Source organism: Tachypleus tridentatus, chromosome 13 (assembly GCF_004210375.1).
Source record: "Tachypleus tridentatus isolate NWPU-2018 chromosome 13, ASM421037v1, whole genome shotgun sequence".
Classification (NCBI taxonomy): domain Eukaryota; kingdom Metazoa; phylum Arthropoda; class Merostomata; order Xiphosura; family Limulidae; genus Tachypleus; species Tachypleus tridentatus.
This window is the reverse complement of record NC_134837.1, coordinates 198,254,044-198,267,180: the sequence shown is the minus strand read 5'-3', so window position 1 is coordinate 198,267,180 and position 13,137 is coordinate 198,254,044. Positions and strand designations below refer to the sequence as shown.

The 13,137-nt window shown below is 31.8% G+C and overlaps 1 protein-coding gene across 1 annotated transcript in view; it reads right to left on the bottom strand.

Annotated features, from left to right (window-relative positions):
* LOC143236072 (titin-like) overlaps positions 1-13,137 on the bottom strand; it is a 162,224-nt gene that overhangs the window by 81,423 nt on the left and 67,664 nt on the right. The window contains 9 exon segments of the mRNA XM_076474339.1: positions 1,227-1,370; positions 1,582-1,839; positions 2,124-2,267; positions 2,651-2,908; positions 3,722-3,865; positions 4,814-5,068; positions 5,945-6,088; positions 7,379-7,554; positions 10,515-10,590. Of these exon segments, the coding sequence (XP_076330454.1) occupies positions 1,227-1,370; positions 1,582-1,839; positions 2,124-2,267; positions 2,651-2,908; positions 3,722-3,865; positions 4,814-5,068; positions 5,945-6,088; positions 7,379-7,554; positions 10,515-10,590 (1,599 nt within the window).

Sequence of the window (13,137 nt, the reverse complement as noted above, 5' to 3'; positions counted from 1 at the left end):
AAATTCAATGTCATTTTTAAAACCCTCAATCACGTAAAACTGACCTCTCTAGGTGTCTCATCAATTGAAATATTAAGTCCCAGAAGGTGCTGATTGGTAGAAATAAACTACTTGACTCTACTATTAACAATATTTTTTTCAGATTTGACATCTGTTAAGTATGAAAAAGGATACAGCTATATATATAGCAGTAATGGTTTTAGAGGTTTCAGCATTTACATATTCTCCAGAATCAATATTATACACCTTGCTTTCTTCTAATATAATTTGATTTTGACCTCTCAGGTCATTTGTCCTTTTCATTGCTCTTCATTCTCCACTCTCAGTGTCACTTCTTTACTTCCAATTAATAAGATTTGCTTTATTTGAGCATTAATCCAAATGTAAAAGCATCTGCAAATGTAACAAGCAAACCAGTCTCCTTTCTTTCTATGTTTACATTTCTGGTGAGGCATTTTACAGATTTCACTTACAAGTAAATTTTTTAAATCAGAAGATGTTTTGTTCAGATTGTATTATTGGATAACAGTTACATAGTCTGGTGTCTTTAATCCATTTCTTTGCTTTAATGTGTTTTCCCTAAATTTGGGTCATTTTTTGGTTACCAGGGGTCTCAAATTTAATAAAATATCCAATGTTATGTAACAACTATATTCAGTTATAACACACATACACAAACAAAACGGGTAAGTCAGACACACAGCCTTCAGATTCTAATTTTTTCAAACTAAAAAAATTTATTTTACTTTTAAAGCTATTTTTTTGTATTTGAATTTTTTAATTGAAGTGCATGTCCTAAAGAGATTTTTAATAGCTAATTACCAGAAGTTTTAATCAAAACGTATAATAACCATGAGTATTTAAGTCCAATGATTACACGATTTTAAGAAACTTTTTATTTCAAACCTTATTTGTTTCATTTCATTTTTATTGAATTTTATGCAAAACTACTTAAGGATTATCTGCTGTAGCCATTAATAAGTTAGAAGTGATGGACTAGAGGCAATACAGCTGGTCAAAACCACCCATCACAAATTTTTGGGCTTTGGTAATCAAACAATAGAATTGAACATCACATTATAACATCCCAACAGTTGAAAGGGTGAGTGTGTTCAATGATGTGTATCGAATCCATGCTCTGCAGAATGAGAGTCAAGTGTTCTAACTAGAGAATCCTGTTTAAAAAAAAAATGAAAGGTAAAGAAATCTAAAATTACAACCCTTACTCTGAACTCTTAGTGAACAAGTGGTTACAGCTTCACCAACGTTGTTTACAGCTTTACAAATGTAAGTACCAGTGTCCTCTGGCAAGACATACAGGATATCCAGGGCTACATATCCAAAGTCACATGTTGTTTTAAAGCGATGACCTAAAGAGTGAAACTTTCAATAAATTACAGATATTACTTTTCAAAATAACTATGCATGTCTTCTTTCTTAAGTCCAGTTTATATTTTTTCTCATTTTTTTAGAACAACAGTATGTAAATTAATAAATGAAATGTATACAAATAACATGAAAGAAACAGAGAGATGACAGAAAATAAAACTATTTTTCACTCTCATTGTCACTATTATTGACCTTGTTGAATTGGACAGCCATTGAAAAACCATTCAATCTTCAAGTTTGGATCATTAACTGGAGTAAGTGTAGCTTCAAGGTGAACTCTCTGTCCTTCAACCAGGTTTTCCAAATCATGAAGCAGCCGTTTAAATGCCGGACGTTGGTCGTATACGACTTCTTCAACTACAGTTTTGTGTAAGCGACTTTCATCTTCTAGATATTGAATTTGCTGCAAGCTGTCAGGCTGTTGTGATTCTAAAATCAGTCCACTTTTAGCTGAAAGATTAGTTGAATAAAATTACACAGGAATGACAAACAGGTGATGGAATAATTTTTAAGAAAAAAATTTAAAATACACAAGCTGTCTAAAAAAATTTGTACATCATTTATATATAGAAATACTATGATATGTTACCACAAACAGTGATATATCATAGAAACTTATATCAACCAAGCCATACACAGAAAACATACAAAAAAGGCTTAATTTTTGTGACCAGTAATATAACAATTACAACAGAGACCTTTATCAAACAAATTAATGTTTGTTTTTTTTTTACCTGTTACTCGAATAACCACAGAAGAGGTAGAGGTACCCATACAGTTTGTTGCTTTAACCATGTATTCACCTGAATCTTCAGCATTAACTGAAAAAATGTCTAGTGCCACATATCCAAAGTCATATACTGTGCGAAAACGGTGAGCTAAAAAATATTACCAGAGGGTAATTATTTAATATATTTTACCTCCAATGTTTTACTGCATGTTTCATTATTAAAAAAACAATTTAATCAGTAAAAATTAAGTTTAATACACATCTTTATACTTTAATGATATTAAAATGGGAAACTGTAAAAGGATCTATGAAGTAATTACTCAGTTACTTTTTTACACCACTGTACAAGCAAATACAGATTTGTAGTTTAGTTACTTTGTGAATATAAATTAGAATGTGATACAATATTTACTTAATTTACTGAATAATTATTATTTATGTATTACCACTTTCTATCATGAACTTAAGTGATGTATGTTATGATTTTTTTACTTCATTTTAAAAGCTTGTTTATTGCAACCTTTATGTTACCTGATTTTAAGAGTTGGCCATTGTAAAACCATTCAATTTTCATTGTAGGGTCTGGATATGGATCAATTCTGCACTCAAGATGACAGTTCTGACCTTCTGTCAACTTAGTGGGTCCTCTCAAAGGAGAAACAAAGACTGGTCTACTCGTGATCACCATTTCTTCTGTAACCTCCCTCTGATGTCTAGTTGAGTCCTCAAGGTATTGAATCTGGTGAAGACTATCAGGTTGTTGAGATTCTAGCAGCAAATTACTTGATCCTGTAGACATTATATTATTACTTCTGTTGTTACATGTGGTTGAACTTTCTTAAAACATCCTTATGCTACAACTAGCTGAATATCTAATGATGCTGAGTACAAAAGTTGACAAAATTAATATAGGTCATAATTAATCAAACATGAAAACAGGCTTCTGTTACATATAACAAAATTTAAGTTTTTAGCCAAAATAATCTTCAATTCAATGCACTTTCGCAAGCACAAATAAATATTAAAACTTAATATAATGGTTAAGATGAAGGGCAATTATGTTTAATAAGAGATGGAACATCCAACAAATAAACCAGAACCTGACAATATTGTTGTTTTTGAAATAGAATTAGTGTTCTATACTTTCATTAAAAAACACATTTCATAATGTATTAAAAAACAATACCACATGGAAATTTAATTAATACCATTATAGTTCTCATAGTTTTTTTCAGTTTCACTTCCCATTTTTATTTTATTGATATAATCCACAGGCACGTCTAAATTAGAGATTTCATTCATTAAAATTTCACAGCAACAGCTTTTTTTTTTTAATTCAGTTCTGAAGTAACAGTAAAATAATAATAATAAATACAAAACTGAAACAGGTCTTGTATCAGTGCGACACTTCTGGTATGATCAAATACAGTAACAAACTTTACAGAAACAGGTCTTGCACCAGTACGACACTTCTGGTATGATCAAATACAGTAACAAACTTTAGAAAAACATGTCTTGCATCAGTGCAACACTTCTGGTATGATCAAATACAGCAACAAACTTTTAGTTTACAATTACTGACTGTTACATGTGGTAACCTACCTTTGACAGACAAAGTGGCAGAACAAACAGCCTGTCCAAGTTCATTGGTTGCTTTACACATATATGTGCCACTGTCTTCAGGTTTCACATAGGCCAGATCTAAGGCAGCATATCCAAAGTCATGCATAGTGGTGACACGAGTGGCTGTAAAAAATAGAAAAGTTTTAGCATGACTAAACACTTCATTCAACAACACAGTAAAATAATGGGGCTTCAAAACTGAAGTATTGCAAAGTGATCTCTAATAATACATAAGAAAATTTTAAAATATGAAGAAATTTAATTAAATATATAACTCAAACATCAATTAAGAGCAAATATATAAATAAGAAACTGGAGAGGTTGTATTAACTTGTACAAGTTACTATGAATATTATACTTAACCATTTATAGGATATAGCTTCATTGTATAGGTCACCAAGGACATATTTGGAGTATTTTGTTCAATCTCAGGTGTCTTACATTGGGAAGAACACTGAATTGTTGAAAAATAATTAGAGAAGGGCTGTTAGAAGATACCTAGAATGGAAAGGTTTTTATTTGCAGATAGGTTAATAAATATGAAACTGTTTTATCTCAGAAAAGAGCAAGGAGCAATCTGACTGGAAATTCTTATGTTTAAGGCAAATGATAGTGCTAATGCATCATATTTTTTTACATATTTAATGTTTGGAATGGTTAAGACCAAGGGATATAAATATAAATTTTGACAGTAGATACTTTAAAGCAAACAGTTTTATTTAGTCTTTAGAATGGGTTACATCAGACGTGATAGAAGTAGTAAATTCAAGGAACTTTAAGGGAAGGTTTAATAAACATCTGAATAAGGGTGTGAATTTATTTTAGTTGTTTTATTAACATCTGAATGTAGTGGACTGAACAGTATAGATGGACTATTAGGTCCTTTGCTATCTTTAAATGTTATATTATTTTTGTAAAAAATGTTCCCACAACTGGCCTGTGGCTCTTACCAGGCTTAGATTGTATACTTTTATATATATGTTAGAAAATGTTATATTTTATGAAGAAATATTCATAAAACCTTAGCATAAATTATATATTCATTGGTAAAAAAATAATACTTATATTTACCTTGCATAAGAGCCACACCATTAAAAAACCATTCCACCTTCAACTTCGGATCTCCAATAGGTATGAGGCGACATTCAAAATGAGCACTTTGGTTTTCTTGGAGTTGTAAGTTTCTCATAGGTTGTACAAAAACTGGAGATTGTGAAATGGTTTCTTCTACTGTAGTAGTTTTATGATAGCGACTGCTGTCTTCTAACTGTTGAATCTTCTGCAAACTATCTGGTTGTTGGGATTCAAGGATCAATTTATCCTTTTCTGAAAAAGAAAAGTTTTGCACTCTTCCTAATTCAGACAGGAACAGATTATCTTACTATTTTCCTCCTTTTCTCTTCATTAAAGCACAGTATAATATATCTTTTCCAAGGGACCATTGAGTTGAACTAGGTCAGGTACTACCACTATTCTCAATTTCTTAAAGACCAACATCTCTAATAAAGGTGCTTTTATAACATAAAGTACTAAATTTGAACATATTAGAAACACATGCACATTATATGAAGCAATATTTTATAAAATGGTATATCTCAAATGTATACGCTATACTAAGCCGATAGGTATGACTTTACTGTTTAAACTTAGAAAAAACCTTGACTTGGCAGTGAACAATACTGAAATGAATAAAGTATATTTATGGAAAATTCTCAAATTTTCCACAATTTCATAGTGCTATCATTCACCTATAAATGAAAAATAAATCAATATGGAAACTGTTTACAGAAGTAAAAGAATACTCATATCTAGAAATTCTAAACTGCATACAGATGATTTTAATTACAACTGCTCTTGGTTCTGTTTCATTTGAGGTCTCTGAACATTTTTATAAACAGCATATAAAATAATGTCACAAAATATCATTTCAAACATAACTAGTCAATAAAAGGTAAGTTTCCACTGATTGGTTCACCCTTAAATGTTCAAAGCTTAAGTGATGAATCTCAGAATATACTTTTTTTTTTTTTATTTGTTGTTAATCACAAAGCTATCCAATGGGATATTTGTGCTCTGCAAACCACAGGTATCAAAACCCAATCTTTAGTATCATAAGCCTGCAAACTTACTGCTGAGCTACCAGGAGCCTTAGGATATATATTCTATTTTGCAAAGTACAAGCAGTTTTAGTAAACAACTCACCATAACACCTTAACTGAGCTGATGTGACAGCTTCTCCAAGGGCATTTGTTGCCCTACACATGTACGTTCCTGCATCCTCAGGATAAGCATACATGATATCAAGTGCTACAAAACCAAAACTAAGGGTCTCAACAAAGCGTGTACCTGAAAAAAAACACAAGATATTTGCAATATGATTTTATCAAGCTGAGAAAGAAACCCATTTCATTAAAAATTGAAATAACAGAACATTTTCTAATCAAAAACCATTTCTATCAATAAACAATGGTTATTCATCCAGCTTAGTTATCTCATCATTAATTTTATAAATCTTTACTATTACTTCAAAGTTTCAAAAATCCAGTTTGCTTCTTCCTTATGAATAGAAGCTGATCTACCTGAAAATTATCCCATAAATTGTGAACATAATTAAATTTCTGTCTCTACAACTTTCCATATCATGTTTTTCTAAATAGGAATATTAGTTTCACTGAATACATGTGTGAAAATACAAAAGGTGCATAATTTAATAAAGTCATATAATAAAAGGTGCATTACATTCTACCGTGGTACAAAAATAGACCTACATATAAAACAGACATCAGAAAACATGCACAGTGAAAATAGGCATAAATAGAGAACATACACTGAAAATAGCCAAATGTAAAAAACATACACATGTAGAAAAAACACATTAAAAAACACAATCATTCAGAAAACAAATTTACAAAGCACACACAAAAAACAAATCTTAAAAGAAGAAAAACATAGAAAACAAGCATGTTGCAATGAAATATTTAGTGCACTGTATCAGTAAGTTCTAGACTTGTGTTGTTTATATTCTATATACCATCATAGCCAGTAATAACACAAAATGTAAACTGCATTCTGACATGTCAACTGTACTACTACTTTCTTTAAACCTGTATACAAGTGTACAATACTCAAATAAGTTATATGACAGTTCAGTGTTAAAATAAATGCAACTGCTCAAAATTCAAATTATGATACTGATATAAACTGACAGTTTGAGAAAAAAGTTTCATACAATCTGTAGATCCATAATTCACATGACATTGCTGTAAAACTATGCTCTACACTTTACAGCTGTGAATGTGTAAAATAAGGATGGACAAACCTCATTAATATGAGTAGCCAGAGTTAGTTATTAATTTACAGTTACCTTCCATCTAGTTCATCAAGCAACTCAAAATTAGGAACTAGTAGAGATACTTTGTATGATTATCAGAAACATACAAAACATATGTGGGTTTTCAAATCATGGTTATACATACACTATATTTTAATATTTTAGTTTTCCATATTTGGTTTGTTAAAAGCTTCAAATTTTATATTTTCATGGATAACAATTACTTATATTGCACAGCAAAAATACGATATATAATATGTTAAACTTTCTCAGAACTTGTATTATATCATTTAATAACTTTTTACCCATTTTAATGGGCTGTCCATTACGAAACCATTCAACTTTGAGATTTGTATCCCCAACAGGGAGCAAACGGCACTCAAAGTGGACTCGCTGTCCTTCCTTGATCTCCACATCATGAAGTTGACTTACAAACACAGGAACTTGTGTTATGACTTTTTCTTCTTCTTGTTTTGTATATCTGTTGAATAAATATCTGTATAACTGTACTGATACAATGTTTGTACATTCTTTATTCTCAAATAAAATGTTTATGGATATCAGAATATATTTGCTTTATATGTACCCTTTCTTTTTTGTGTTTATTAATCACTGAAAAATAAAACAAATTATTATGTTTAGAAACTGTTACACTTTCTGATTAAGCACATATTCATAATAAATATGATTTAAATACATAATTTAACATATAGTCTGAACCCACATACCAGTCAGCACAATGTAGTGGTCAATCCTTAATTGCAGCTACTTTGGCTCACTCACAAATATTTCCTTCTGTTTTTATTTGTAAAACATCCACTATTATGGGCACCCAATGATTGACAGCAGTCGCATCTTGTAGGTGTTACAAACCAAATAACCGATAATGTTCCCTAATAATGGTACACTGATACTACCTGATGCTTCACACTTCACTGACAATCACACATATACCACCAAACAAACAGTATGTTTTCATACTTCTTTAAAAGTTGTCATTTGTAACATTTCTAGTTTGTATCTCTTTGGTCTTGTTGAGAACAAAAATTTGTTGAAAAGGGAAAATTCAAACATTACTATCATTATTTTGCAATAGATAGAGCTCTGCTTTGTCAGCCAAATCAATTGTCTCTGTTCTGCCATACACATTGCAATTTACCATAATGATTACAAATGCAATTAATGCATTTATCCAAAATACAGTAAACAATTTTTCTTTAAACAAAAAAAATGGAAAAATAGGTATGTAAAGTATAGCAACATACTGTGTCAAACAGGAAAAGAGAAAGAGGAGTTTCAAGGATATGCATTGTGCCTCTGAGACCTCAGTGACCTTCCAGGTTTGACCTCATAAGGTGACACCCAGTAATACAGCCATTAACTGCTTAGACCCACAGCTAAATGGACAAATGGGGCTAGACTGTAGTTTGAAAAATAGTTTTATCTTCTTTTTCTTATCATTCTACCAAAAAAATAACAGATGAACATTGAGGTGGAGATGGAGGACATATATGTGCACAGTTTTCTCACACCGTAAGGATAGTAAAGTGTTACAACAAGAGAATATTTAGTTAGTCTTTCAATCTTATGGAGCATGTTAAAATAACTGTCATAGTACCCTATACAATGTCTTATGCATATAGACAAAAGCCAGCAAGGAGCTAGCATATGGTACAGGTAGATGCTAGAAGAAATCAATTTAACAGCAAACCACAAATAAACCTTGATAAAAATGATGTTTAACATAATATATCAAGTTTCATTGTCACACCACAGTATAAAAAGTGTAGAGAATTGTACCTAGAGCAGAGAGGTCACATAAAAGCTTTATGTGATGCTGGTTGGACTCTCTGACAAATTACTGCAGACTTGAAATGCTCCCTAACCACTGTCAATGCACCCTAGATTTTGAGAACAAGGTATGTAAATTTGAAAGTGGGAAGGAAGAGGCAGAACACCTAAACTCAATAATAATGATGTTAGATATCTTTGTTTATGTATTCTTTGGGACAGAAGGAAGACTGACACTGACCCCAAGCACGAGATAAATGACCACATACCAAATGACAGAAAAGTGTCCACATACAGCATCAAGAGGACTCAATGAGAATGGAATATTCAGTTGTGTAACTGTTAAAAATCCTTTACTTTGACCTCAAAATATTGTCAAGAGTGAAATTTGCTAAAAATAACAAAAACTGAACTGTTGGTGATTGGAAAAGGGTGTTATGGATGTATGAGTCCAAGTTTTAAATATCTGTTTCAAAGTAGAGGTTGTACATCCAGCAGAAGAAAGATACTTACCTCAGTGCATAGAACCTACCATGAAGCATGGAGGAGGTAGTGTGATGTTTTGAGGGCATCTCTCTGCTGAGGCAACAGGAAGTATTTGCAAAACAGCCAGAATAATGGACCAGCACAAGTACCATCAGATACTGATCCATCATGATATACCCAGTGGTAAAAGTTTCTACTATCCAGAAGATAATGATGCTAAACATTCATCTGACATATGCAGAAATTACTTAGCTAAAAAAAAAAAAGCTAGAGTCATACAAATGAAACAATGGCCCACACAGAACCCTAATCTCAACCCATTTGGGATTTGATAGAACAAAAACTTGAAAAATCAAAAGATACTTCCAAAAAAACAAACATTATGATTGTGTATTATAAACATTTGGAGTAAAATTCCAAAGAATACTTCAATTAAATATGTTGTAACAATACCTAAAAAACTGTTTACAGTAATTAAAGCAAAAGGGGGACATACAAACTACTAACTGTCTGCTGAACTCTGCTGAGCTTCTGTTGTACTAAATTTGAATAATAATAAATTTTGATGTTTCACCTGTGATTTACCTTTCATTGTTCAAAGTTCATTTATGAGATGTGACAGGATGAGTACAATTACACTTGTCAAAAAACATCAATATTACAATCAGGCCTCTTACCTTTTCAAACGCTACTTTCTTCATCTGGTTTCTTTGGGATTTTCAAGAATTAGAAGAGTGTATAATAATAGTATTACAAGGATTCTTATCAGTGTTTTATATACACTGCAGTCGATAGTATAGTATACTTATCATATCCATTGCCGACGACGCGTTTTGCTCAATCCAGAGCTCTTCAGGCCGGCTCGGATCACCAGTCATAAAAGCCATTTCTTACAATACGATTTGTCACACTGTAAAACTCTTAGAGTTGGTTAAGAATGATTACAATTATACTTGCTACAAGAAGTCAGTATTAATATTATTAGTGATTAGTCATATTATATTTTAAACACCATAATTCTTTACTTAATCAATTTAGTGTTTGGAATACTATTATCATACACGCTTCTAATCCTTGAAAATTCCTATAGGATTAGATAGCATGCTGCTTGTTCTTGTAGACTTATAAAATATATCAACATTATCTTTCATCAACAAGGCTTACCGGGTGTACGATTCCAGCTGTTGAATCTTTTGTAAGCCCTCTGGATGTTGCGTTTCTGAGATTATTGCAGTTTTACCTAATATTAAAAACACAATATAATTACTGTAAATATAAAGGTAACTATTATGCTTTCTTTAATATTCTAAAAATATAGTATTCTGTTTTTGACTGGCATGCCATAATTTAAATAAACAAATAATTTAATTTAGTTTATACCAAATGTCATATTTAAAGTGGTGAAAAGTTAATATTTTACTTATTTTATACATTACTTACAACATTTTGACTTCTGCTTACAATTCCAAGCTCTAGATGGAAATTTATGCTAGCCAATAACGATGTGGTTTGATTATTGTTAAACAAAACTGTGTGCCTATCATAAGTAATGAAATCCGAAGTTCATCATTATAAAGCTTCAGTTTAATTTTGGGCTTTAGGTGTGTTCTTTATTGACCACAATAAAGTTATTTATATTTCAGAAGAAGAAAAATGTATGGGAAAACGTGTTTTTTCTTGTAGCAAAGCAAAATCGTGCTATCTGCTGTGTCCACCAAAGAAATCGAACACCTGATTTTAGCATTGTAAATCCGTAGACTTCAAGCAGAAGATGTATCGAGAAATAAATTATTTGTAAAGCGCATTTGTAAAAGAGGATAACTTCCCCATTGACGTTGCTATAAAACGTTTAATTACTTTCTAAACAAAAGAAAATTTATTCAGAGACAATGGTTTATGATGACATTTAATATGTACCTGGAATATAAGTAACGGTAAAAAAATAACACAACAAGAGTCAGGAGAAGTGAATAAACGTTTCATAAGAGACAAGTTTAAGTATTTTCACAGTAGAAAAGGTTGAATTCCTTTTCTTCAGGAAGGGGAGTCAAATTGAAACAGTTGCAATTAAGAAGGATATTTTAATAATATTCACAGTTTATATATTATAATTGTCTGTACAGGAATGATTCTGAACTGGGCATGTCAGATGAACCCCCCCATCCTTACAAGGATGAAAAAACACGGCACTTCTATTTTTAAATGTTGACTCAGCATGGAAAGCTCGCGACCCCACTGGAAATCTACTGGTGACCCCCTTCAGACCGTTTCAGAACACTGCTATATATGAAAGTCTGTTATACTTTGTGGCGTCACCGGTAGGTGTATATAAACGTGTTATACTGTTATCTAAGGCATCAAAATGGTTCTCTCTGTTTTTTGTATAATTTAAGGGAGGTTCGAGACTGGAAGGAAGAAAAACATTTAGTGATGTCATCTAGATCACACTGTTAGAGGTAAAATTTATTTTATTTTATTGGACCTGAACTTTCGAAATTTAACCTATCTTTCATTACCTGAAATCTCTTGTTGATCAACAAAATTTAATTTTCAACAATTGTATCGAACTATTCGTACGTCCTGTTATTTGAAACAGGGTTCTATTCCTTCCTTGAGTAACCTCAGGGAATTTGTTTAAACCTTTTTATACGTGTTATTTTGGCCACTTCTTCGTGTTGTGTCTTTCCTTTCTTTGATAGCTTTTACTTAGTTGTTACGTTTTAAATGTTTTGAAATGAACACTCACGTCTTTTGTAGTTACGAAAGAAACAAAAGTTATCAATTTACTGGAGGCTATTTCTTCTAGCAATAAATATTCTCCATTGTCACTACGCCCTTTTATTTAGCCTAAGCAAGACTCCAAGGGTGCAGAGACAAAGCACTGCAAGTTGTTAGGCTCTTCTTGGCTGGAAAACATATTTTCACACTTTTCTCAAAGGGTCAAGATATTGATTTATGCAGTGTTACTACACTCTGGTATCTAGTTCAGCAAATGCAATCAGTTACATCTAACTACATTACTAAAAGAAGTTATTCCACTCACAACTACTCCCGAGGTCTGGACTGGCTAATGGTGGCGTTGCTGTTGACCTCAAAGGGAAATTGTTTGTGTGAAGATTCTTCACAGCTTGACCATTGAAAGATTTGACCTTAATTAATCTCGTTCCTGCTCTGAGAACGACGTTTAATTATAGTTAAGTGTTGGTATGATTCAAAACAAGTTTATCCAACATAATCTTCTTGTATACCAGCACACAGAGTTGACTCATACTTCTGGAATGTAGCATTTCTCTTCCTCCTTTCAACAGAGGTTTGGAGACGTTTCGCTTTTTCACTTTTGTGACTTTCTTTACAAAGATGGTGAATAACTGTGTTCAAGCATCCAAATGTTCTTATAATACTAAGATCGGTTCTCGGCAACTCAAAAAAGCACTATCATAACGAGCTGTTGAATACATCCATTCTCTTTTACAGAGAAGTAATAGTAATGTTACTAAAGGGGATCCATTGAACGCTCATCTTAATCTCATTGTGATTTATGTCAACATGATCTCCTTTTCATTCATATTTCTGGCGTCGTCCTCTGGAGGTCATAAGTGTTACTGTTATCTGGGTCTTCAGGATTTTCACATCATCAGTATCAATAAATCTTTCTAATTGTTATCCTCACTTAACATTATATAATTGACAAAACTATTCATATAAATTCTTACTTTATCCTTATATCAGCATGGTAATGTTTTTACTTTTGTTTTGTTTTTACGATCTTTGAGTCTATGCTTAAACT